Here is a 25221-nt window from a genome sequence, read left to right on the forward strand (position 1 = left end):
CTTCCAGGAGCCTTGCACTAGCTCTTGACCCTTAGGGCCAGCTGCTGACCCTAGCCTGTGACTGGCTTGAGCGCATGGGCCTCCCAGTTCCAAGACTTGCCCTGCAAAGGACTTGGGTTTCCCTCACTGTATCCACTTGGAAACAACGTTCCTGTTCTTTCTGCAGGGCTCTCTGTCTACATGACAAGGGCAGGACCCCAAGGGGACAGGCACTTACAGGAGACCACACCACAGGTTAGCAACAAGGGCTGGCTGGGAACCAAGGGCTCCCGCCTCCCACTGTTGCACGCTTCTCCCTTCCTGCTCCAGGGATGCAAAGGGGGGAAGATAATGTGGCTTGGCCAGAGGTGGCATCTTCCGGGCTGTGAAGTCTCCACCTCAAGCCGCTCCTGACCCAGGCTGACATGGCTCAGGCCTGGTTCTGGGCATGTAGTCGGGAGGGCGGTCATGCCTGTGGGTACAAGGAGGAGGATCCCTGGGCCTCACCCTTCAGACTGGAGCTGGGAAGAGGACCAGGGATTGGGCCAGGCCAGGAGGGGAGCCAACATTCAAACCATGGCACACAGAGCAAGGGGGAGGAGGGGGTAGGGGAGGCGGTTCTAAGCTGCCCTTGCCTGGCAGTTGAAAGGGAAAGAAGGAAGATCCATTCAACATCCTCCACGGCTACAGCCTGCGAGTCCCCGAGGGGCAGGGGTACGCCAGGGGAGCCTTCCCAGGGTCATGGGTTCAGGTGCAACTGGGGGATGGGGAGAGCCCACCAGGCCACGGCCAGGAGGGCACCGGAACCTGGCCTCACCCCTGCTCATCCTGTTGGTGAGAGACTTATGGCCCTGGTGTGGTATAGGGACGCCAGCTCCCCTGGTTCTGGGCTGGGCATTCTGCAGGGGTGGGCAAAGAAGTGGGGAATGGGAGGCAAGACCAGGGCAGGGGTGGGAGAGAGGGAAGGCGGAAGTGGCAGACATGGGGGATCCCTGGCCAAGGTCTCAGGCCTTGGCCTTTCCCTTGCAGACATCAAAGGCAGCCTTAGTGGCACCACCGAAAGCTTCCACCAGCCTGTCCTCCCAGGGCACGATATTGCCCCGCAGCGGTCCAGTGCAGTTGGCGATGCTGAGGACCTGGGCAGGTGTCAGGGTGTGGTCCCACAGGTTAAACTGAGTGATGTCACCAACGAAGGCCTGGGTGGCATCAAAGCGCCCTCCCAGGGTATCCTGGTCCGAGAGGAGAGTGGAAAAGAAGAGATGCTGAGTGAGAGCATGGGAAAAGCAGGTAGGCAGGCAGGTGCACCCAGAGTCCCAAGTCCCAGCCCAGGGTCCAATCCTGCCCATGGGTAGCTCTCATCTCCCTCTAACCCTCAGTCTGTCCATCTGCAAAATGGGGAGACAACAGGATGGGATCTGAGGGTCGCTCTGTCCCATGCCTCCTCCTCAGAGTGCCCGGGGTAGGTGGGTGGGAGTAATGACAGCGGCCCCACCCCATCCCAGTTTACATCATACCTGCTCTTGGCCCAGGATAAGGATCCCATGAGGCTTGATGGGGTGCCAGGCAGCCAGGTTCTCGCCAGAGCCCCGCAGCTCCCCATCTTGGTAGGCAGACCACAGGCCGTCCCTCGTGGTCCAGGAAATACAGATGTGGTGCCATTCCTTGTCCTTCAGGCTCAGGGGCAGCTGGGTGACCTGGACACCAACTCTAGGTCAGAGGGGCTGTGAGGCCCCAGGCTGGGGTCGGGGTGGGTAGCGGGAGAGAGGAGGCCTTCCTCCCAGAGACTGACCTGATGCTTGACCCTGCCCTTCTCCCCAGCCTAGTGTCCTTCCTAGATACCCTCCCCCTCCCCAACTTCTTTCCCCAGAAGTTACTCCGAGGCTTCCTGCCGACCCCTCATGACTTTGTTCTTTGGTTTCCAGTGACTTTGGGGGCATTTATTCCCTCTGGTAGGCCCACGGGTCACATGGGGGTGGGAGTGGCATCTCCACAGTGCCCAGCACACAGCCAGGGCAGCAACAGAATGAGCCTCACTCTAAGCCTGGGCATTGGCTCTGGCTCCACCGCCAACCCCGTGTGACTGTGCGAGGCTGTTCTCTCACTCCTGGGCCTGTCTTCTTGTCTATAAAGCACAGAGTTTGGGCCCGGTGGCGTGGCCTAGTGGCTTGAACATGCCGGGATCCCATGTGGGCGCCGGTTCTAATCCCCGCAGCTCTACTTCCCACCTAGCTCCCTGCTTGTGGCCTGGGAAAGCAGTCAAAGACGGCCCAATGTTTGGGGACCCTGCACCTGTGTGGGACACCTGGAGGAGGTTCCTGGCTCCTGGCTTCGAATTGTCACAGCACTGGCCATTGCGCTCGCTTGGGGAGTTAATCATCGGATGGAAGATCTTCCTCTCTATTTCTTCTCTTCTCTGTATATCTGACTTTGTAATAAAAATAAATAAATCTTAGAAAAAAAAAATAAAGCACAGAGTCCGGCAAAGACACAATTGCTGCCTTTTCCACCACTCAAGGCAGACAGGGCCAATTGATCAGGAGCCTGGCCTGAGCCTGATTCTTCCTCGTCCCAGAGCTCTGGGAATGGTCTGTAGATGGACCAGACTATGCCTGGGAAAAGAGGTGCTGGCTCTTCATGGACTCGGTGCTCTCAAAGGGCTCTTTCCTAAGTTCTTGAAGCTCACGAAGTTTATGTACAGTTTCTAAGGTCTGCTGGGTGACGGTCTTGTCCTGCACATTGGGGATCTGGTCCCAGCCGTAAGTGTGCTGTGTCTGCACAGGAGGGAACAATACTGCAAGACCACGGGGGAGGTACAGAGGCCGCAAAGATCCAGAGAAAGACAAGGATTTGGGAACGGAAGGAACTAAGTCTTAGAGGCTGGAACAGGGAGGGACCAGTGTTGTGGTGCAGCCAGTAAAACAGCTGCTCTTCAATCCAGCTCGCTGCGTATGCACCCAGGAAAGCAGCAGAGGATAGGTTAAGTCCTTGGGCTTTGGCACCCCCGTGGGAGGCTGGGTTCTGACGGGCATCAAGCATTCCCAGCAGCTCGGTGTGGCTGAAGGCTGGTTCCACATGGGCGTGATGTGTGTGGCTGCATTTGTAGGGGTCCCTAGATACCCCCATGCCTGCCAGGCCCTAAGCAGGTGTGGGGCAGGCAGAGGTGGAGAACTTGGGGAACAAAGTTGGAGCTGCGTGACGGTGATTAGATGCTTCCCCCTTTCTCCTTGGGACCATGCCCTGTCTCCCCCTCCTTCCCAAGCTTGTTCTAGCCTCCAGCCAGGCTGGGGCTGGGGTGTGGGGACAGGAGGACTGGGCATGAGAAAGATGGGTAGAGTAGGGGAGGGATTAGGAGACAGTTTCTGGAGCCCAAGACTCCAAATCACACCATTACCCCTTCAGCTGTGTGGCTGGGCTACATTGTTTCCTACCTCAGTTTATCTATCTGCAAAATGGGGACAGTGAAGGCATCTCTCTCAGCGCCGTAGGGAATCAGGAGAGGAGAGAGGAGTAACGTGTTGATGAGTCCCCATCTGTCAGGGCTTGGGATCTGTTTAGAGCCCTTGACTTCCCCTGAAGCCATTTGTTTCTTACTATAGCCCTGGGAGGGCCTGGCACAATAGTGTAGTGGTTAAGGTCCTCGCCTTGAACGCGCTGGGATCCCATATGGGCACAGGTTTGCATCCCAGCAGACCCGCTTCCCATCCAGCTCCCTGCTTGTGATCTGGGAAAGCAGTTAAGGACAGCCCAAAGCCTTGGGACCCTGCACCCACGTGGGAGAACTAGAACTAGAACTAGAACTCCTGGCTCCTGGTTTCAGACTGGTTCAGCCCCAGCCGTTGTGGCCACGTAGGGAGTTATCATCGGACGGAAGATCTTCTTTTCTGTCTCTCTTCCTCTCTGTATATCCACCTTTCCAATAAAAATAAATAAGTTTAAAAAAAAAAAAAGCTATAGCCCTGGAAGCTAGAGGTACTATCATCCTGGCATTCAGGCTCCCAAGGCTGGTCAAGACGCCACTCTCCCTTCCATGGTGGAAGAGAGGCAAATGTGCTGCTCCCGGGGAGTGTAAGAGGAAGGAGGCCGCCAGCACCCACCCCCACAAGGAAGACCCTTCAGCCCCTGCCTGCCTTATCACTACAAGCTCATCCACCCCTTTCAGCCAGCCCTGTGCCAGGATCATCCCAGAAGCCAGGCAGGTATGAGTATGCTGGAATATGCCCAGCAGGTGGGGCAGGTGTTCGGGGTGGGGGCGGGGAGGGGACGGGCCCTGCCCAGCCCGGCTTACCTTGTCATTAATAAGCAGCTCCATAGGGTCCGGGCCAGCTTCCAGCAGCACAATCTCATTGGCTTGCCCAGGCACTGAGTAGGAGAAGGGGGTGCCCTGACCGGGACCACTCGAGCGGGAGCGGAGCCACACGCAGGCAGTGAAGGCGTAGAGCTCGGGCAGGGCTTTGCGCACGCGGGCATACATGTAGTTGTTGCGGATGGGGATGCTAATCTTGAAGGCGTGTGGGGGACTGTAGGCAGAGGACCCTGGGGTGGGGGTGGGGCACAGGATGGAGGTCAGATACAGGGTGGACCGACACTCATGGGGATGTGTTAGTGGTTTCATGGGCCAGGTTCACTCTGCCTCTGCCCTGAAGGCCACAGTTCAAGCCCAAGAATACTGAGTTCAAATCCTGCCTTCCCCACTTGTCAGAGCTGTGACCTTGAACAAGCTAAACTGTCCATAAAATGGGGTTGTTGATTCCCTCCAAGGGCTGTGTGAGGGTAGCTGGGGACAGGGTACATCCAGAACCCAGCTACAACAAATGCTCAGCAGACATTAGCTATTCATCTCTCTCTTTCTCTCTCTCTTTTTTTTTTTTTTCTACTGGCAGGTACTGTTCTCAATGCTTTTGTCCATGTTACTTCAATCCTTACAATGTTACACAGTAGACACAATTCTACCTTTTATTGCTAAGACCTTGACACAGAGATTAGGCCATCTTCTCAAAGCCACAGCTAGTACGGGGCAGAGCTGGGATCTGAACGAGACAATCTTGGGACTCCCTGATCTCAGCATTGCTGGAACTCTGTGTCTTGGAGAGCAGAGAGTTTGTGTGGGGGCAGAGAGGGGTGTCTCAGGGGAATGGATACGCCTCCCACAACCAGTCCCCCTGGGGTGGGAGTCCCAGGCAATGCCACCTGCTCTGTGACTCCTGATTCCGGGGGAGCCCCTATGCTTGGCTCACTGGGGAGTGTGGAGGCCAGGGCTCCCGGGCCTGGATGAGATGTGGGTGAGGAGGCGACCACATGATGCCCCATGGGAAGAAAGGAAGGGGCTCAGTGGCTGCCCTATGCATGAGGAGGAAGCACCCCAAGAAGGGACATAGTTTGCCCATGGTGACCTTCCTTCATAATCTCTTGACAAGGCCTGACCTCTCAGAGGCTGGGGGCTGGGCAGACTTGAGACTCAGGCTGCCTTGTCTGTCCCTAATTGGCTGGCTGTGCAACTCTGGACCAGTCACTTAACATCTCTGAGTCTGGGAGTTTGTGCAGATTAAATCAGCTGACATGTGTAGAACTTAGCTCAGTCCCAAGACACAGGAAGTCCCAGAAAATGGGAAATTTGGCAATGACAATGAATGCCACCACACCCCTGCTCTCCACACCACCCTGCCTGGCTGTGACTGTGCCCCGGATGCACCGGTTACCCCGAGGACCCAGCCTTCACCCTCCATGCCCTCTGAGGGGTCCAGCACCCACCATGCTCCAGCTCAGCCACGCGGTCCAGCAGGGTCTCCAGCTCCTTCTCTACCTCTTGACGCTGCCGGTGGCTGCTGTGGCTGAGGGCCGTGCGCTCCTTTTCCAGTGCCAGTACCTTGGTCAGCAACTGTTCCTCCACTTGGTCCATCTTGGCATGCAGCGCCGTGGGTGTGGCCGGGGCAGGAGCAGCAGAAAGGTTTGCCCGGGCTGGGAGCTCCTGCTGCTTGCAGATGAAAAGAGAAGTTGGGGGGAGGGCCGCTGGTATTAGAAAAAATTGGGAGGGTGAGGGCACAGGGCGCTGAGCCACCTGCTATCCGGGTGAAGAGTGGAAGTAACAGACCCTGCGTCACGCGAGAAGCTTGACTGCAGGAGCTGACAGGAGCTTGCTACTGCCACAGCCTTCCCCTGGCCAGGGACTGCCTGGGGAGCCCGGGGCTGGGCCAGCCATGGCCAGGCAGGGCCTCTTGGACTTCATTTCCCAGGGATGCCAAATGGAGACAGTCACAGTAACTGTGGTGTGCCATTATGGTCCAGGGCAGAGCATGCCTGTGTGGGCACTGACATCCTCCCTGCAGCCCAGCATGGATGAAGGTGAAGGCTCAGAGGCTCTCCCTGTCTGGTCCCAAGACCCCCACCCCCGACAAGGCAGGAGCTGTGTGTGTATGTGGGGGGGATGCCCTCCAGCCCTCTCCCTGCTGTAGGAAACCTCCGCTAGGAAGCACAGTCTGTGGCAGAAACGTCACAGACGGATCAGGCGGGGATGAATAATTTAATGAGTAGCTAAGAGTCAAATCTGAGCCATCTCCCTGGCTTCCTTCCTCCCTCAGCTGTCCCCAGGAACACGGCTGATGCCTCCCCACTCCCCAGGGGCCTGGGTAGTTCCCGCTCAGCCTAGCCCTGGGCCGGGTGCTTCCACGAGGTCCCAGACAGGAGTTCATGGAATTTTCAGGGTTCTGGGAGTGCTTACTTCGTGCCAGGCGCTGTCCCAGGTGCTGAAGGCAAAACAGGAAGCCAAGGACACATTTCCTGAACATCCCATATGACAAGGGGCTGGTTCTGCCAGTACGGGGGACTCTCCTCCCAGCCTCAGAGGTCTCTGGTTGGGTGACACTGGGCACATCTCTTAACGTTTCTCAGCCTTTTCTAGTCTGGTAACCCTAACCCTGGCACCAAAGGACAGGGACCAGAACATGCTGGAGACAAAGGACCTGCCATGGAGGACAATGATGGGCTTTGCCGTTAGCAGTTGGGGGATGGGCACTGGGCAGTTGAGGTTGCCATGTGGCATCACGGTTCTTGTTGTATAAGCTGGGCACTTACAACACCTGGAGGACAGGGTGTGGTCAAGACTATAAGATGGAGTAGAGGTGAGGATTTGGATCAACAACTGCTTCAGGGGGGCAGCCAGGGCATGGCAGGAAGACCCTGGAGGTCGTGGACTGCTCCTGGCTGCAGTTAGGGCTCCAGCAGGCATCACATAAGCACGCCCTTGGCACTTATGCTTAATGCATCCTATGCCATGGGTGCCACCAGCATCCTATTCTTTGGGCAGGGAACCTGGGAGTAGTCATCCAGGCTGCAGTAAGAGTTGGTAGCAGGACCAGGGGTGGGCCAAGGTGCTGGTTGCTTGCTTGCTTGGCGCCTCTCACCATCTGCCCGGCCATCCCTCTGGGGATCCCGTCTGTCCCCAAACTCTAATGAGTGTCTCCCCTGGGGAAGGTGAGGTAGTCACAGAGGGGGTCTGGAACCAGTTGACACTCAACCCCTACCACCTGCTGGAGGTGGGCAGGGGCCAAGGAATGAACCTCCTCCCAACTCCTGTAGGTGCCTAAAAATCCTAGCTTTGGGTATGGACCTAGCCCAAAGCCTTAATTTTCCTTCCTGTAAAATGGAGACAAGAGGTTTCACTGTGCCCATCCCCAGAATAGACAGAGGGGAAGGGTGGAAGTAACAGACCCTGTGTCACGCAAGAAGCTTGACTGCAGGAGCTGACGGGAGCTTGCTACTGCCACAGCCTTCCCCTGGCCAGGGACTCTCTGGGGAGCCCAGGGCTGGGCCAGCCATGGCCAGGCAGGGCCTCTTGGACCTCAGTACTATTCTGCCCTTGCTAGGCTTGGCTCTCTGCAGTGCCACGGTGGGGAATCTGAAGCAGGAGCCCTGCCAAACTGTCCACAGTCACGGGCCTGGGCAAAGCAAGCATGCCTGAACTGCTGCCCCACCCTCTCTGGCAAGCATCCACCCTTGCCCCTGGGGGAGGGCACCCTGCACAGATGCTGTTTCCACAAGGATGAGGGTAGCGATGGAAGATCCCAAAGCGATGTTTCTAATGGCAAATCTCCCCTGCCTCCTCCCCGGCCTCATGTGGTCTTGTCCTGGTCCCGGGCTGCCCATGCTCTGCACTGTGACCACCCAGCAACCAGGGGCCACCACAGACACTGCAAATCCTATACACAAGTCTCTCCAGGGGCCCCACTCTGCCAACACTGTCTCTGCCCTGCTCACCCCCAGTAGGCTCCTGGTCACCCCTATCCAAATCCCTCTCAACCCAAGGGCTCACACATGCTGTTCCTGCTGATGAGAATGCACTTCCTGCCTCCCCTCCCCTCAACCACCACCTCTGTCTCTGTGTGTTTCCGCTCAAGATGGCAGCTTCCCTGAGGCCTGAGCTGAAGGCAGGGGACTCAGTCACTCACCATGAGCCCTGACAACACAGTTGTCACCCATGTGAGACAGGTGCGTGTCACTTCTGGGCTCCTCACCTGGAACTCTGACCCTCAGCTTTCTTATCTGTAAAATGGGCACCACGACCATGCCTGAACTGAGGGATTGTCAACACAGAGTCCTCATCTATGTGTAGGGCAAGGACAGCCCTGGGTGCTGGCAGGCCTAGCAGCATGGGCAGAGGTGACCCAGCTGGGCAGGGCAAGGCAGGCTGTGCCTGGACAAGAGTGAGGACAGGTGACTCGACAGGAGCACCTCTGTCACCCTCAGCCTGTGTTTCCTAAAGGGAGGTCTTTATCAAGGCCCAGAACCCTCACCAGGGTGTGGGGACCCAGCCCAGCCTGGTTAATGGTCCTAGCTCAGCCCCAGCTGCACAATGCGGCCCTGGGTGGGTTCCTGGACTCACTGAGAAGGTTATGGGAGTGCCCAAGGGCTGCAGGAATTGGCAGCCTCGGCCTCTGATCCCAGACTTCTGAGGGAGCAAAAATGAGGCTGAGACTGTCCTGGAGAGACATGCCACATCCCTCCCTGGGCAGGCAGCCCTGAGCCCTGGCTTTATCCTTCCTTCCAAGGAGGGCAAAAGTGCTCCAGGCCGTGATTCACAAGGGCAACGTAAAAGTGAGCCACAGCGAGCCTGCTGCACACCCCCAGAGCAAAGAAAATGCTAAAAATACCCACGGCAAGCTTGGCCAGGTCTGGACGAGTGTGTGTGTGTGTGTGTGAGAGAGAGAGGCGCTCTGGCAGCCACTCTGGGATGGTGTTTTGGCATGGCGTCTCAATGCCATCCCCATGCCAGGCACCCACGCCCCAGGATGGTTCCAGGGGAGATGAGGGTAGGTGATTGCAGGAGATGTCATGAGAGTGTTCACGGCAGCTTTCCCTGCAATATCATAAACTGCCCTGAGGCCATCCGTGGAGGGTGGCTGAAGCCTAAGGGACATCCGTTGCCACACACCAGCAACAGATAAGCCACAAACATGGGCTACTCTCAGATGCCATGGACTCAGTGGCAAGAGAGAAGGTGCCAGATGCAAGGGAAAGCCCCACTGGGCACTGAGGCCAGGTGCAGCACGTGGTCGCTCCCTTTGGGACAGAGCTGACCTGGGTGGGGGATGGGAAACCTTCGGGATGTTGGGGACTATCATCCTGCAGAGCAGGGAGGGGAAGGAATTTGGTGTAGTCTGAGAGGGAAAGTTTCTTTCTAGGACAAAGCCATCACCACTGGCAGGGGAGCGGTCTCCTAGTGGGGTTGCCCCACCTAGGGCTGGGTCAAGGGCAAGGACATGCAGGTGGCCAGAGCCCAACTTGGTTCCTAGTCCCCAGTGCCAGCAACCACTCAGTGACCACTGATAATCATGACATCCACCATGGAGACGGTGCCTAGTCATGCCCATTTCCCAGACAGGAAGCTGAGGCTGAGATGGTAAAGTTGCTGGTCCAGGGGCCCCAGGATAGCCACCTGACAGAAGAAGGATTGAGACCCAGCTGCCAGGTATGCACTGGGAGCAGCATGCCACGCTGCAGCCCCGGAGCCAGGCAAAGTCTGACAGAGCCACGGAAGGGCAGCAGCTTCAGCAGGAACAACCCCTCCCCGTAATTCGGCTGGCTTTGCTGCTCCCTCTTCCTGCCCCCCTGCACTGCCCGTGAAGCAGAAGTTTTCAGAGTGGGTAGCAATGTGACAGAAGGGCATGGGCAACCAATGGGCTTTGGGAAAGGTGCCAAGAAATGCTGCAAGCCTTGGATCAAACCTAACCTAACCCTTGCTCCCACCCATTTTACAGGCAAGGAAACTGAGGCTAGGAGAGGGAGGACGAACTCAACTCTACACTGCCCCACTGTCTTTCTCCAGAGAGACTGAGAGCTGGAGGGAGGGTGGGCGGTGGGGAGTGTCTGGTGAGCTGTGCCATTCCATGGGGTGTGGGCGTGTGGAGCACAGAAAGAGGGCATAACAGGAGGGGGACATTGGTCTGCTTGCTTCTGTGTCCCCCGTATTCTCTGAGCTTCACTCCTCATCTGGTGAATGAGGCTGCAGACCGAGCTGCAGTGTACGCTCTAAGAGTCTAATGAGTGTTAGCCATTAGCAGCAGCAGTGGAGGCGGCTCGGACATGAGCGTCCTGGCTCCCTGGCCCGTCAGCAGGCCGTGCCCTTGAGGGGGGCCCTCTGCTCAGCATCTCCCCACTGTCTTTCTTGCCCTGCCGAAGGTCTAGAGTTAAGCATGAAGAACAAGAACTCTGGGGCCAGACACTGACCCAGTCCCAGCCATGCTCCATCACTGTGGGACCCCAGGCCAGTTCCTGAACTTCCCTGCCTTGTGGGTCCTTGGCAAAAGGTGGGTAGAAAAGCCCTCCTGCCTGGAGGTGTGATAAGGATGGCTTCAGAGATAGTGCCTGAGGCATGGGAGAGGCTCAGCGACAGCAGCCATCCCTCCTTCCCTGAATCGGGGTCTCCTGGTCCTGGGCGGAGGGGTGTGGCCGGTGGTGGAGCTGGGTTAAGGATGTGGTCCGTGTTTAAATGAATCTTGGAGTTGCACTGTGGACATGAATGGGTGTGCCTCCGGGTTCCCCAGGGCCTCGCAAAGGGTCCTGTCCTCTTGGAAAGTGGTTCTTGGCCACAGCCACACAAAGTCAATATCCTGAGGCCCAGGAATGCCCCTCTGGGGACGCAGCCTGCAGAAATAACTCCACAGCTTCAAAATGCAAACAGTAATGGGCTGTCCACTTGGACTGCATCCTGCAAGGAGCATCTAGAAGCAGGACCAAGGGAGCAGCCCAGGGTCCCAGCTCCAGGAGCAGCAGGGCCACTGACGGGAATGGTGGACCTACTGGGACCAGCAGTGTGAGCCCACCAGTATTGGGCTCCAGACCTCAGACCTACCCAAGGGGTCCCAGACGTAGCAGGCAGACCTGGCAGCTGAGTGGTCCCCTCTCCCCTCCCTGCATGCCCACCACCCGCAGGAAAGAGGAGGAGGCACACGGGGGAAGCCTGGACGCCCTAGCCTGGGAATGTCCAGTACCAGCTGCCAGAACGCCCTGACCTCAGCGGGCTCCCTGGAGTAGGGGTGGGGGGCATCTTGCCAAGGGCCACAGTGCTAATGGAGCCAGTGCAGGGCAAGCCCAGTCCTGTCAGCCTCAGCCATGGAAAAAGCCACCTGTGCCATTTGGGCATGAGGGCGGAGGCTCAGGCAGGCAAGAGGAATGTGACTGAAAATCAGGTCTTGCTTTTACGTGTTCATTAAGCAAGGTGGCTGAGAGAGGGGCTCCTTCCCCCTTGGGTTGTCGTCTGTGTTCTAAATATTAGTGATGTTGTAGCTGAAACTGGCTGAGCTCACACTGCTGCCAGACACTGTCCCGGCCCTCCCTGTCGACAGCCATGCTGCCCTCACCTAGGGAGATACGTACTGTGGTTACCTTGGCTTTGCAGACGGAAGAACTGAGATTCCCCCTTCCCTCCAGATCTTGCATTTTGCCCCGATTTTACTTCTTCTGGCCCTCTCACCTAGAACCCTCCACTTCCCAGAGCTGGAGCAGGGTAGAGGGGGGCTGGCCTGGCTTGCCCCCTGCCTGCCTCAGCCACTCACCTTAGAGGTTTTTTTCCCCCCTCACCTGTGAGAGGGGTAGTGGGGTAGCACTAGCACAGACCTTCCCGAGCACATGTGTGCTGCAGGTAGCTTCTGCACCTCCTGGCCCTCCTCCCCACACATCCCACTGATCTGGAGACCAATCTACAGAAAAACCGAGTGCCCAGCGTCTCCGGGGGTTTGTCCCATCCGCCTGCTCATGTGTCTTAAGGTTTGTCTTGTACTTTTGGGAACCCCAGATTCCTTCGTCCTGGGAAGAAGGTGACTGTGGGACCCGACAGGGCCAGTGACTGGCGCAGGGGTCCCTGCACGGGTCCTGCAGACCCTTTGCACCTGACCCCAAAGCCGCAGTCAGGAGGGTCTGGGAAAGGGGGTGCGTGAGAAGGAGCAGGATGAGCCCCCTCCCAGGGCAGGGAGTCAGCATCTGAACCTCTCACAATGTGAGGGGTGTTCCACGGGGCACCAGGTGCCCTGCCCTTCAGCCCTGAGACGGTGCGACTGTGTCTCCTAAGCATGCAGCTAACCTGGGGTTGGGCGCCGCGTGGGGGGCGCGCCCAGAACAAGGTGTTGAAGAGATTATCACAGGGGGACCCCGTTGGGCCCATTTTATAGACGCGGCTGCTGAGGCTCGGGTGGAGGGGCGGGAAGCAAACCGGATCTGGAGCAAGACTTTTCTGGCGCGCCCCGCTCACTGTCTGTGCGGGACACCTGCTCGCGTTCCCTAGGCGAGCGCGGAACCGCGAGCGTCCCAGTTACACACACGGGGGACGGCAGGGTCGCAGGGGAGAAGGGGCCCGCGGGTGGCGACGGCGGCTGCCCGGACGGCGCGCGCGGCGCTCACCTCGATGCGGTCGATGCGGTCGCGGAGGGCACGCACGGCATTCTCCAGCTCCAGCAGCAGCGCGGGCGAGTCCCAGGGCCCGTCGGCCATGGTGTCGCGGCGGGGCCCGGCGTCCTGCAGGCCGCGCGGCAAGCCGCTCTCGCAGCGGCCCAGCTTGCCGGTGAGCTCGCGGATGGTGTCCTGGTCGGCGCGGATGCGCGCCTCCTGCTGCAGCGCCGTCTGGCGCAGCTGCTCAGCCGTGCTCTGCAGCAGCAGCAGCTCCTCTCGTTCGCCCGCCGCCGCGTCTCCCTGCTCGGTCCCCGACGGGCAGGCGGCCGCCAGCGGGGTGCACAGGAAGCGGCTGAAGAGCGGCCCGGGCGGCAGCGGGTGCGCGCTGGCTGCGGGCGCTCCGGGCAGCGCCGGGGGCCCGGCCGAGCCGCCGGCGCCGTGCAGCGCGCTTAGGCTGCGCTGCGGACCCGGGGACGCGGCGGCGCCCGCTGCTGCGGCCGAGGCGTTGTCGGCGCCACCGGGCAGCGCCCGCGCGGGGCTGGCCGCCAGGGGCACGCTGGCGATGATGCAGATGACGGCACCGAGGAACGCCAGCATGCCCGCGGCCAGCAGCACGGCCAGGAACTTCAGCGTGAAGCGGGCGGCGGGGGCGCACGAGGCCCCCCGGCAGGCGCGGCGGCTAGGGTCGGGGCGCGGGGCCCGGGACGCGGGAGCCGGAGCTGGAACTGGAGCTGTGGCCGCGGCCGCTGCTGCCGCCGCTCTGAGCCCGGGCAGGAGGCGGCGGCGGCAGGGAGGCTGGGAGGCGGGGAGGGGGAGCAGAGCAGCGGCCCCGCCCCACTCGCTCCCCCGGGCCTGGCCCTGGCCCAGCTTCGCACCCGTTCCGTGCCGAGCGCCCAGGTCGGGGCGCCGCCGGGCACTCGGCGAGGAGGGGCGGGAGCTAGCGCCTAGGACTCGAGCTCACCCAAGGCGCCAAGGGGCTTGCAAGCGAGCCCACCCCAGGCGTGTACTCCGACGCGTTCCTGGTGAGCCCCGCGGCCGCAGCGACCCTTGCAGGGGCACACCTCCCCTCCCGCCTCACCCCCATCTCGCGTTCAGGGCTCTGCGTCGCCGAGCCTGTTACAAGCTCAGTGGTTGTTCAGTCTTCCGATGGACAATGCCCACTATGCAGATGGGGAAACTGAGGTCCAAGGTCACACTGGCAGTATGCATTGGTGCAGCTTTTGAACTTGGGCACGTCTGGCTGGCCCCTGGCTACCTCGATGCAGATGGAGCCAGTAGCAGCAGGACAGGGAGACTTCACCTAGGCTGTGTCCACCTGCCTGTCACCCATCATACATAAATCTGTTCTGTAGGAACACAGGTCACTCCTCCCCCCACCCCCCAAAAAAAGAAGAGGATCTCAGAGAGTGGCAGAAAATCCTTCTGCTGAGTCTGTGGGGAGGGGCGCTGAGGCACCTGTCCTCCTCCCCTCATCCCAGCCCCAGTTGGAATGCAGAGCAAAAAGGAGACTGGTGGACCTGTGGACAGACCCAGCACAGATGGAGCTTGCAGGAGTGGCAGTGGGCTGGGGCGTGGAGGTGGGAGTGGGGGAGCATCTGACACCTGTCAGGAGTGTCTATATATATTTGGTTAAAAATTAACTTTACAATTAAAAACCTTCTTAAAAAAAAAAAATAACCAGCCTCCTACCACCCTTTGCAAACCAGTTCCAGCTTTAACTTTTATATGCTGCTGCTCCTGGCCAGTGTGGCTTCCCAAGGCTGTGAGTGTTCTAACTACAGCTTGCCATGGCAGCTCACGAGAATGCCCTGGCCCCAAGAAGGGTCACCAGCAGCGGCTTCCAGGGGTCTAGGAGCCAATCGGGGCTTAAGCCGTTTGCTCTGCCCCCCATCTCCCGGTACACTTAACTGGAATGGAAAGCTGGGAGCCATATCCCTGGACCACCACAGCTACCTGCAGTGGCCTTCACATAGGCTGGGGGACAGAGGGAGGGGACCATATTCCAGTGCCCTTTGGACACCCACCACTTCTCCTGGCAAGAATCCCTCTGTGTGCCAGGAGACCCGAGAGCTGTATGTTTGTGGATGTGAGTGAGTGGCCAGCAGCAGCCTAAAGACCCAACCCAGGCCTCCCTGGTCCAGGAGAGGTGAGCAGCAGCAGAGTCCCACTGCCTTCCGGGCGCAAGAGCAAGAAACAGGATTGGAAGCGGAGCAGCCAGGACTCGAACTGACACTCTGACATGGGCTGCTGGCCTGACAGGCTGCTGTGATACAACACCAGCCCCCTAGAATGTTTTTCCAACCCATGTTGCAAACATGTTACTGTGCTGCTTGCAAACCTGTGGGTGGTTCCAGCACACTCTGGAATGAAGTTTAAACTCCTCCAGAGGCACGGTCAAGGGTGTGAATTCTGGAGCCAGAGAGGTTCGTTTAAACCCTGTCTCTGGGCCCTGCACGATGGCTCAGCGGCTAAGTCCCTACCCTGAGCTCACCGAGGTCCTATATGGGCCCTGGTTTATATCCGGGCTGTACCACCTCCCTTCCAGCTCCCTGCTTGTGGCCTGGGAAAGCAGTTGAGGACGGTCCATAAGCCTTGGGACCCTGCACGCACGTGGGAGAACCAGAAGAAGCTCCTGGCCCCTGGCTCTGGATCAACTCGGCTCCAGCTGTTATGAACACTATGGGGGTGAACCAAAGGATAGAAGATCTTTCTCTGTTTTTTTCTCTCTGTAAATCTGCCTTTCCAATAAAAGTAAATTAAATTTTTTTAAACTAACCTGTTACCAGCTATGACCTTGGATGTTGGGGGGCAATTAGTAAGTCTCTTGCATTTTTGCAAATCTTGCTGCTGCGGCAGCTTTTATCCAGGACCATCTCCCAGTGGACCGGAGGGCAGATCTGGCTGGAATAATGAAGTTCAAGTTTTGGTACTGGTGCTGTGGCACAACAAGTGAAGCTGCTCCCTGTGGTACCAGCATCCCATAGGAGCACCAGTTCCCTGCTGATGTGCCTGGGAAAGCAGCGGAGGATGACTCAAATCTTTGAGATCCTGCACCCATGGGTGAGGGAGACCCAGAAACTGCTAGCTTCTGGCTTCAGACCAACCAAGTTCTGGTGTTGTGCCATTTTGGGAATGAGCTAGCAGATGAAAGATTTGCTCTCTGTCAATCCCTCCACCCCAGCATTCTGCATGAAACCCACTCTTCAGAGCAGCTTGATGTTGAGTGTGGCTGCTGCTTCTGCTAGGGCAGAGGGACAGGCAAGACCAGAGAAGCCCCCACACTCCTGGGCTTTGGGAGAGATCGTCAAACCACAATACGGAATTCCTCAAGGGATGGTCAGAAAAGTGATGTCAGAGGAACCTTCACAGGCTGAAACAGCTCCTCCTGGGATGACCGAGACTTTGCTAACTGAGGTCCCAGGCTATTTGAGAGACAGCATTGCAGAGACAGAGAGAGAAAAACCTTTCACCCGCTGGATCACTCCCCAGATAGATGCAACTCCAAGGGTTGGGCCAGGCCAAAGCCCGGGTCAGAACACGGGAACTTTGCTTTCTCCGCTCCCTCGCTGCTGGCTGCTGACCAGGAGCATCTGCAGGGCTGAGAGCAGGTGCACAGCGTCTCTGTATCTGCATCTCAGGGGTCTGTACTCAAGTTCCTGATGAGAGAAGACCCAGCCATCCCCTGCTGGGAGCGTGCTTCAGAGCTAAGGGGATTCCCTCCCTAGGGATAAGAAAGCGGAGCCGCCCAAGCTGCCCAAACCTATCCGGGACACCCTCATCTCCAGACTAGGGGCCTTCTGGGAGTGCAGGACAGACGCAGGGCTCAGCTAGGGCCATGAGTGTTGGCCAGGGTGGGGCAGGAGCCAGGCGAGGGAGCTGCCTGCCTCCTCATTGGGGAAGCCCAGAGATTTCCATTCCGAGTCTCAGCCCGGCTGGGTGCAGCAAAGGCAGCCAGCCTGGCACACAGGTGGGCAGGAAGCAGGGACATCTGTTCCCACACGAGCACCGAGGAGGAAGCACGCGTCCTCCCTGTGGGTGCCAGGACTTGGCTGGCCAGTGTGTGCCAGAGTCCAGGCCCAGGAGGGAGGCTGCCTCCGCTCCCTGCAGCCGTGCCAGGAGGGGTGGAGGCACCCGCAGCACCTCCTGGGGCACCGCGGCCCACCCCTATCCACCAGGGCCCGTCTGTCTGTTTCTCTCCTTGCTGCTTATGCTATCAAGCTGCACCTGTTCAGCCCTGCATGCGGTATGCTAGTGGTCTGCATGCCAGGGGAGAAACCAAGAGGTGCAGCAGAGGTCTTGGGCTCCGCCAGCAGGCAGTTGGCCCTCAGAACCACACCTCACAGTTTCCCTCCCTCCAGAGAGGCCCTTGGACCCCACCTCACCCCCCTGGGACCTCTCTGGGACCCACTGCTGCTGGAACACTTCCCTGCAGGGGTCCTGGCTCCAGTTTCGGTCACAGATTTTTTTTTTCAAAGATTTATTTTATTTTTATTAGAAAGTCAGATTGACAGAAAGAAAAAAGAGAAACAGAGAGGAAGATCTTAAGCTCTTCTGTCTGATGATTCACTCCCCAAGTGGCTGCAATGGTCAGAGCTGAGCTGATCCAAAGCTAGGAGCCACTAGGCTACTGCGCCAGGCCCTGGTCACAGAGATCTTAATCCTGTGCTTCCTCTATGAGATGATGGACTTTTTGAGGTCTGGCACCTGGTGGTCTCCCTTTGCAGGTCTCGGGCACCCGCTGGTGCTTGCTTTATAATGCGGTGAAACCTAAGGACCCGGTAACTGTGTCTCCATCCCCACCCCCTCCTGCAAGCACCCCCAAAGGCACTTTTCTGATGACTCCTGGAGACCCACAGGGGCTCCTCAAGAGCTGGAAAGTTGAGGGTTTTTTTTTTTTTTTTAAATATTCTTACTAAGTTGGTTAGGGTACAAAAGTTAAGGGCTACAGGAAAGTGGGTAAGACCATTGTCCCCACACTAATACCATCACTTTATTTCCCTGTATCTGGGCTCAATGGAGAAACAAAGGGAGAGGCCCCATCCAGCCTCCCACCCATCCCAGGGCCCCGATGTGGGGCACACTCCGAGGGTCCTGCTCAAGTAGTTTTGATAGTTCAACAGTGCTGAATTGCTGCCAATCTCACCGTTCCAAGCACGGTGAAATCTATTCCAAATCCACCGGCTGACATAGTTTCTTCATGGTTGGGGTTCTGAGATCAGCAGTTCAGTTGGAGGGATCTCCAAAGAGACTTTGTCTGACGTGATCCCAGACCGGATTCTTGTGTGTGCTTGCCAGTACAGGGTCTGGCACAGTCTGTCACCCCAATCAGCTTATGCATATATTGGTAGTTGCAATTGCTAGGTCAGTTCTGTTTCCAGCCCTGTCTTCCACACAAACTGATGGTTGTTGCAGTCCAGCCTGATCCTGCCCACTTCACACTCGGCCCTCACGCAAACCACTGGGAGCTACAGCCTAGTTGGGGCGATTCCCCATAACCCATACCAGGCCTGCCCTCTACCCTGGTTCCCATGCTTACCACTATGTACCGCAGACTTGTCTAGTCTGTCCCACATCCCATTCAGCTCTCATACATGTCAATGGGCATTGAAGCGTAAACCCTGCTATGCAGCCCACACACATACTGGCAGGTGCCTTTCTGCTTAGCCAACCCTAAGGACCCAGTGACTGTGTCTCCAACCCCACCCCCTCCTGCAAGCTCCCCCAAAGGCACTTTTCTGGTGACTCCTGGAGTCCCACAGGGGCTCCTCAACAGTTGGAAAGTTTTGTGGTTTTTGTTTGTTTGTTTTATGATTTATTTATTTTCATTGGAAAGGCAGATTTACAGAAAGGAGAGACAGAGAGAAAGAGCCTCCATCTACTGGCTCATTCCCCAAACAGCCACAACGGCTGGAGCTGAGCCCATCCAAGGTCAGGAGTCAGGCGTTTCTTTTGGGTCTCCCATGTGGGTACAGGGGCCGAAGGCTTTGAGCTATGCTCTGCTGCTTTCCCAAGCTCCAAGTAGGGAGCTGGAAGGGAACTGGAGCAGCTGGCATAACAAATCGGCACCCATATGGCATGCTGGTGTTGATTAGCCAGTTGAACCAGTGAGCCAGGCCCCGTGGGAAGCTGTATTTTGTGGCCCCCCCTCCCTTATCTGTGCAACAGGGATGTAAAGGCCAGGGATGTGGTGACCAGGACCTTGCCTGGGTGGACACCGGTGTGTCCACCAAGGAACTAGGGCACTTGGTGGGGACTCCTAGGGTTCTGCTTGCTGGCTCAGCTCAAGGGCCCCAAGGTGCGCCCTGGACGTGGTTGGGTGGTGGCTTGGGGAGATGCCCAGGGCTAACATCCAAGGCCAGGCTCGATGTTGGCTTGCTCCTGGCTCCTGCCCGCTAGCTGGCCACCACCCTGGGCTAGCATCTGCCTCCCATCAGCACCAGCTGCTGCTTCCAGGAAACAGCAAGCAGGCAGTGCAAGGGGCTCTTCCGAGCTCACACAGCCAGATGCCAACATCCCAGTGGCTCTTACCACGTCTGGCTGTTTCCTATCTTTCATTTTAGCCTCTCAACTCTCCTCTCACCCCGCCCACCACCATGAAATATGTGCACTGAGGTCCCCAGGCGACAGACGGACGGCGGGCCGGAGCACACAGAGACCAAGCACCTTGCACTAAGTCCCTCCGCAGCTGAGTCTAGTTGCTAGATGACTGAGCTTGTGACCACTACAACACTGTGTGCCTGGGTGGGCTTCCAGGGCGGAGAAGGCTGTGGGTTGGGCCAGGCTTTGTCCAGAGACCTCTCTGGGCAGTGGTGGTGGTAGAGAGGACCCCAACCTGCCTCTGCCCCGAGAGGTGCTTCTTGAGCTTGCTTGGATGCTCTGGTCATTCCTGGGTTGGGGTGATTGTCCTGTCTCCTAGCTCTGTCCTTGGCTCCTGGGTTTCGCCTGAAGCTAGCTTGTCCCACACTAGGCTCCAAGCTCAGTAGGAAGGTCCTCCTCTCTCCCAGCCACATCTGAGACCCCAGGAGGTGAACAAAGGGGAAGGAGGCTTGGTGGACTTGGTCTGACCCCCATTAGGTGCCTCTGGACTCTTCAGGGTCGGAGCTTACTGGAGGGAGGGAACCAAGGGGGCAGGATGACTCTGACCAGGTGCTCAGGGTGTGGGCAGGGACAGACTGGTCCCCCAGACACCCCACCACCACCACCAGGGCGAGACAGGCCATGCCTGCAATAGGGGGCAAAAAGCCGCCCCCTGTTGACGGCTGCTAGGATTCCCTTTCAGTGCCTGTCTTCTGGGGAGCCCACCCAACACAGAAAGCCCCATGGAATTACCACTCCTGCCCTGCAAATCAGATTTCATAGCAGCTTTCAGCCAGCATACTGTCCAATCTTCCCCTACCCCCGATCCCAGTCTCCTGTGTGAGGAGTGAGCCCACTGCTGCCCCAAGGGCAGGGGTCCCCCTGTTGGCGCATGGTCACCCCATCCTTCACATGGCAGTAGTACCATGCTCTCTGGTCTTGCAAAGCCCCCCATACATGGCTCGAAGTGGGTTGAACAGACCGTGCCCCTCCCAGACCTCCCCACTCCCCAGCACATGCATGGCTCATTAGCTTTTCCATCTTGCAGGCACTAGGGGACCAGGAGACTTTGTCCCCGTACCCTTTGCTAGTTGCCACTTTACACCAGGTGTCCTTACATCTCCTCACCTTGGGGATTCTGGAGAGGATGGGCTGGGTGGGATGACATCTCCATTCCAGGGGCCAGTTAGTCACAAAGGCTGGAGGCTGACATCAGGGGAGGGAGTGAGTCAGGCAGCCAGCAGGTGGATGTGGCAAGGGACCAAGGCTGCCTTGACAGTAGAGCATGTCGGCGTCCCATGGCGGTGTGGCTGAGGAGTGGGAAGCGTGCACTTTGTCCGGGCGTGTGGATCTCCTGCTGCCTGCCTTACTAACAGTGCCACCCAGAGCAAGTGACTCAACCTTTCCTCCAGTGTGTTTGGCTGTACCACGGAAGGATCCGTGTGAAAATCAACATGCAGCTTGGAGCTTGACCTGTAGTGGGCTCAGTGGGGTACCCTACACTGCCATGAGGAACGGGGAGCACTGCTACCACTCCCCACTTTACAGATGGGGAAACTGAGGCACAAAAATTGGTTAGCAGTTGGCACACGGTCCCACGTAACCACATGCCATAGCAGGAATCTGCTGGAACAGCTGTGACGTGTGCCACATGGTGGGCCCCAACCCAGGGGTCTCTGAGCAAATGACTGCTCCTTCCTGGTCCTCAGACTTTGAGCTGTGGGTAGGTGGGGGCACCTGGCCGTGCTTCTGGAATAGCCGGTAGATTTCAATGATCAGGCCTTGTGTATCATCCACTCCAAGCCTGTTTCAGCCACGTCACGGCAAAGGGACTAAAAAGAAAAGTTCACTTTGGTGAAAAAAAATCTTGGAACGTTTCATCATACACATTTAATCACATGTATTTCTTAAGATTTGAGGAACAGAGAGAGCAGGATAGAGGGGAGAGTGCTAAGAATGAGTTTCTATATGTGGGTCTGCCCTCTAAATGCTTGCAATGCTTGGGCCTGGGCAGTGGCCAGGGCTGGACTGAGGCTACAGCTGGGAGCTGACTCCATCCAGTCCTCCCAACCACTGAGCCACCACCAGGGTCTGCACCAAAGCAAGCTGGTGCCCAGAGCCAGAGCCGGGCATCGAAGGCAGGCACTGTGATGTGGGACAGTGTCCTACCAGGTGTCTTACCTGCCCCAGCCCTTCATGAACTCGGGGAGATACTTCACAGTCCTGGAGTGACTAGAGGGAGCCCCTCCCACCTTTTACAGCCGAGGCTCTAGAGAGGCCCAGAGACTGCGGAGTGGGGCTAGAGCAGGCTCTCCGACAGCCCTTGAGCTATTTGGTGAGAACAGGATAGGAGGTGACCAGGGAGCCAGCTGGCCTAAAAGCGTGGGCCTTGACAGGGTCTCTTCTCACCCAACCTCCCCCGAGGGAACCTGCGAGGCTGGAAGGAGGAGGTCGGGTCTCCTTTGAGGCCCAGCACCACAGAGGCCTGCAGAGATGTAAGGAAGTAGCCTCAGAGCGGCCCACCTGCCTGTACACAAGGGTCACCATGGTGCCAAGGTTCAGAAGATGGGCAGGTGGACCAGCTCCTGAAACTACATCTGCCCTGCCTGCTAGGATTCCACCGTCTGGGTACCAGGCTGCTGGTGGGTAAAGCCATGTTGCCAAGGGAACCAACGAGATGACAATCACGCTAATGAATACCCACAGGCCAGACCCCACATTTCCCCTTAAAAAAAAAAAAAGAAAGGAAAATAGTCATGCTTCTTTCTTACATGCTGGGGTAACAGGGTGGTAAAAGCAAAGCCTGGGGGCTCTAAATGTACCCCAAAAGGGTCCGGTTCACAAGGCAAATCCAGCACCCCTGCTGCCCACCCAGCACCCAGCTCGCGGGCCCTCTTACTCACAAAGGCGGTTGCCATTCAGATGGAAGCGTGTATCTTTGTCATGCCCTGAATCCGTCAGCTCTTTCCAAAAGACAGAAAAGGCTTCAATGCCAAGTGGCTTTAATGAAGACCTTGTCCCAAGGACAAGGGCCGAGGGGGGCCTGTTCCCAGCCAGCCGCGTTTCAGACACATGGGGAACCTGCTGGGCTTACCCTCCACTGGGCGCCTGCAATCCTTCCTCACGCCTCCCTCTGCTAAAGGGACTTCAGAAGCGAGGGGAGAGACAGCACGATGCAGGAGGCCAGAGTGACTGTCTACAATGCAGCAGGACTTGTGGCCTTTCATTTTAATGAGTTGAGAGGTAGACGCACAGACAGGTGGATGAGCTCCCATACACTGGCTCACTCTCCAAATACCACATAGCTGGGTCTGGCCAAGGCTGAAGCCAGGGACCAAGACCTCAGTCCATGTCTCCCACGGGGCGGGGTCAGGGCAGGGACTCAAGCACTTCAGCCATCCTTTGTTGCCTCCTGGGGTCTACACTAGTGGGAAGCCAAAACTAGTGGGACTTGGCACTTTGCTAGGCACCTGAGGTTCAAGTCGGTGTCTTAACTGCTACATCAAAACTTCTGGACCTCCTGCTTTGTTTGCTGGAGTAAAATGCATGACAGAAACTTTACCGTCAGAGCTGCCTGGAAGCCCAGAGTTCCATGGAATCAAATACTTTGACAATGTTGCCCAGCCATCACTGCCACGCCCCTCTAGAACTTTCTCTTCAGAGAACAATCAGCACCGTTTGAGCTCTATCCATTTCTTTCCCCCTTCCAGCCTGACACCCACCTTCTACTACAGCTGATTTGGCTGCTGTTAAGTACCCAGCTTCCAAAAGTATTTGTCTTCTCATGGCTGGGTTACTTCCCTCAGGCTGAGATCCTCTGTGCTGGCACAGGTTGTGACATTCTTGATCACAGATGCACCTGCTTGCCTGGCTCTTCATGCCTCAGTGGACTCTCATTGCAACAGTGTTGTGAGCAGTCTCTTCGTACAAACCTCTCCTGGTGACCCCTAACATCCTTCCACGAAGGGAGTGGAAGAACAGATCCCCCCCCCATACTGCTATTTTAGCAACGTGACAACTCCTGTGTGCCACAGCAGTCGCGCCATCTCAGGCTCTACATGCCCGAATTCCTCCACATGTGCTCTGTGTCAGTGTTTTCATATCAGCTCATCCAATGGTGTCAGGTGCTCTTTCATTGCAAGTTTTTGTTACATCTCCCTAAGGGGCACTCTTGTGTGTGTTCATTATGGCCGATCGGACATCACATGAGGAAAATGCCCAAGTCCTTTACCCACTTATTCCACGTGTTGTTTCTGTGTTGTTGAGTGTGCTGTATATTATGGATCTACACAAATCTCTTATGAGATCAATGATTTCCTGAGGGCCTGGTATGGTGGCCTAGTGGCTAAAGTCCTCACCTTGGATGCACTGTGATCCCATATGGGTGCCAGTTCTAATCCCGGCAGCCCCACTTTCCATCCAGCTCCCTGCTTGTGGTCTGGGAAAGCAGTGGAGGATGGCCCAAAGCCTTGGGACCCTGCATCCATGTGGGAGATCCGGAAGAAGCTCCTGGCTCCTGGATTTGGATAAGCTCAGCTCCGGCCATTGCAGTCACTTGGGGAGTGAATCATTGGACGGAAGATCTTCCTCTCTGTCTCTCCTTCTCTCTCTCTATATATATATATCTGATTTTGCAATTTAAAATATCTTTAAAAAAAATCAATGATTTGCAAGTAGTCTTTTTATTCTGTTGATAGTGTGTTTGATGCACAAACTTGAACATTTTTCCATGTAGCCCGATGGGTATAATTTTCTCTGTTGTTGTTTGTGCATTCTGTGTCATCTCTGAGAAATTAACACCAAATCCCACGTCATGGAGGTTTGCCCTCTGTTAGCCTAAAAGTTTCACATCTGACATTTAGCTCTTTGATCTGATTCAAGCGACTTTTGCACATCATACTTTTCCACACGGCTACCCAGTTTTCTCAGCATCATTTGCAGAAAAAATTATTTTCCCTGCATTGAGTGATTTCAGCACTTTCACCGAAGACCATTTGGTGGGGGCTTGTGCTGTGGCATAACAGATAAAGCCACTGCATGTGGCACTGGCATCCCATATGGGCAGTGGTTCGAGTCCCAACTGCTCTACTTCTGATGCAGTTCTCTGCTTTGCTTATGACCTGCAAAAACAGCAGAGGGTAGCTCAAATCCTTGGGCTTCTGCACCCATGTGGAAGTTCTAGAAGAAGCTGCAGGCTCCTGGGCTTGGACAGGCCCAGCTCTGACCATTGCAGCCTTTTGGGGAGTGGGGAAGCTCTCCTACGCCTCTCCCTTTCTCTCTCAAATCATTTGGTCACAAAGGCAGGCTCCCTCCTCCATCCGTGTGGTCTGTGTGGCTTTGGGCTGGTATCAGACTGTCTCGGTTGCTTGACTGCCTTCTAGCTAACTATACATGCTCTGGGACCACAATGTCCAAACATCTGTTGGGGATTGCTTTGTGTAAGGGTATGAATGAGGACTTGTGGAATTCTCTGCTTTTGCCTTCACAGGGGTGCTGGGTGTAAGCATCTATACCCAATGCTCTGTCACTCCTCGTGGTGACCGGCTTCGAGGGGTGTTGTCATTCTGGAGTGTGAGTTCACGGGGCCCCAGGGTCTCTGGGAGAACTCTGTGTGGCCTGACAGGCATGACCCTCCAGGGAGGGCTGCTTTGCTCTTGGCACATGTCCTGAGGTGTCATTGGCTCCAGACAATAATTATTACTAATTTCTAGAGAGTTCTAGGACCACGTGCATACCATAAGCCCGATGTCAGATTGGGCAGGCAGGTCTACAGGGAGAATTCTGTTTCCT

The 25221-nt window shown here is 56.9% G+C and overlaps 1 protein-coding gene across 1 annotated transcript; it reads right to left on the reverse strand.

The window, feature by feature from the left end:
* Positions 1–983: 983 nt before the first annotated feature.
* Positions 984–13939, reverse strand: NPTXR (neuronal pentraxin receptor). The gene is made up of 6 exons (XM_040988212.1): positions 13917–13939; positions 12868–13615; positions 5728–5947; positions 4265–4512; positions 1494–1673; positions 984–1208 (listed from the first exon to the last, which is right to left on the reverse strand). The coding sequence occupies exons 1-6, from the start codon at positions 13937–13939 to the stop codon at positions 984–986; spliced, it is 1644 nt and encodes a 547-aa protein (XP_040844146.1).
* Positions 13940–25221: the final 11282 nt, after the last annotated feature.

This window comes from Ochotona curzoniae, unplaced genomic scaffold (genome assembly GCF_017591425.1).
Source record: "Ochotona curzoniae isolate NIBS_2020 unplaced genomic scaffold, NIBS_Ocur_1.0 contig_1014, whole genome shotgun sequence".
Taxonomy (NCBI): domain Eukaryota; kingdom Metazoa; phylum Chordata; class Mammalia; order Lagomorpha; family Ochotonidae; genus Ochotona; species Ochotona curzoniae.

Coding starts and splice junctions, on each gene's coding strand:
- NPTXR (XM_040988212.1), bottom strand. CDS start 13,939: ATGGGGGTGAGGCGGGAGGGGAG. Junction 4,513..5,727: donor CGTGGCTGAGCTGGAGCATG/GTGGGTGCTGGA, acceptor CCCCCACCCCAG/GGTCCTCTGCCTACAGTCCC. Junction 1,674..4,264: donor AGCTGCTTATTAATGACAAG/GTAAGCCGGGCT, acceptor GTTGGTGTCCAG/GTCACCCAGCTGCCCCTGAG.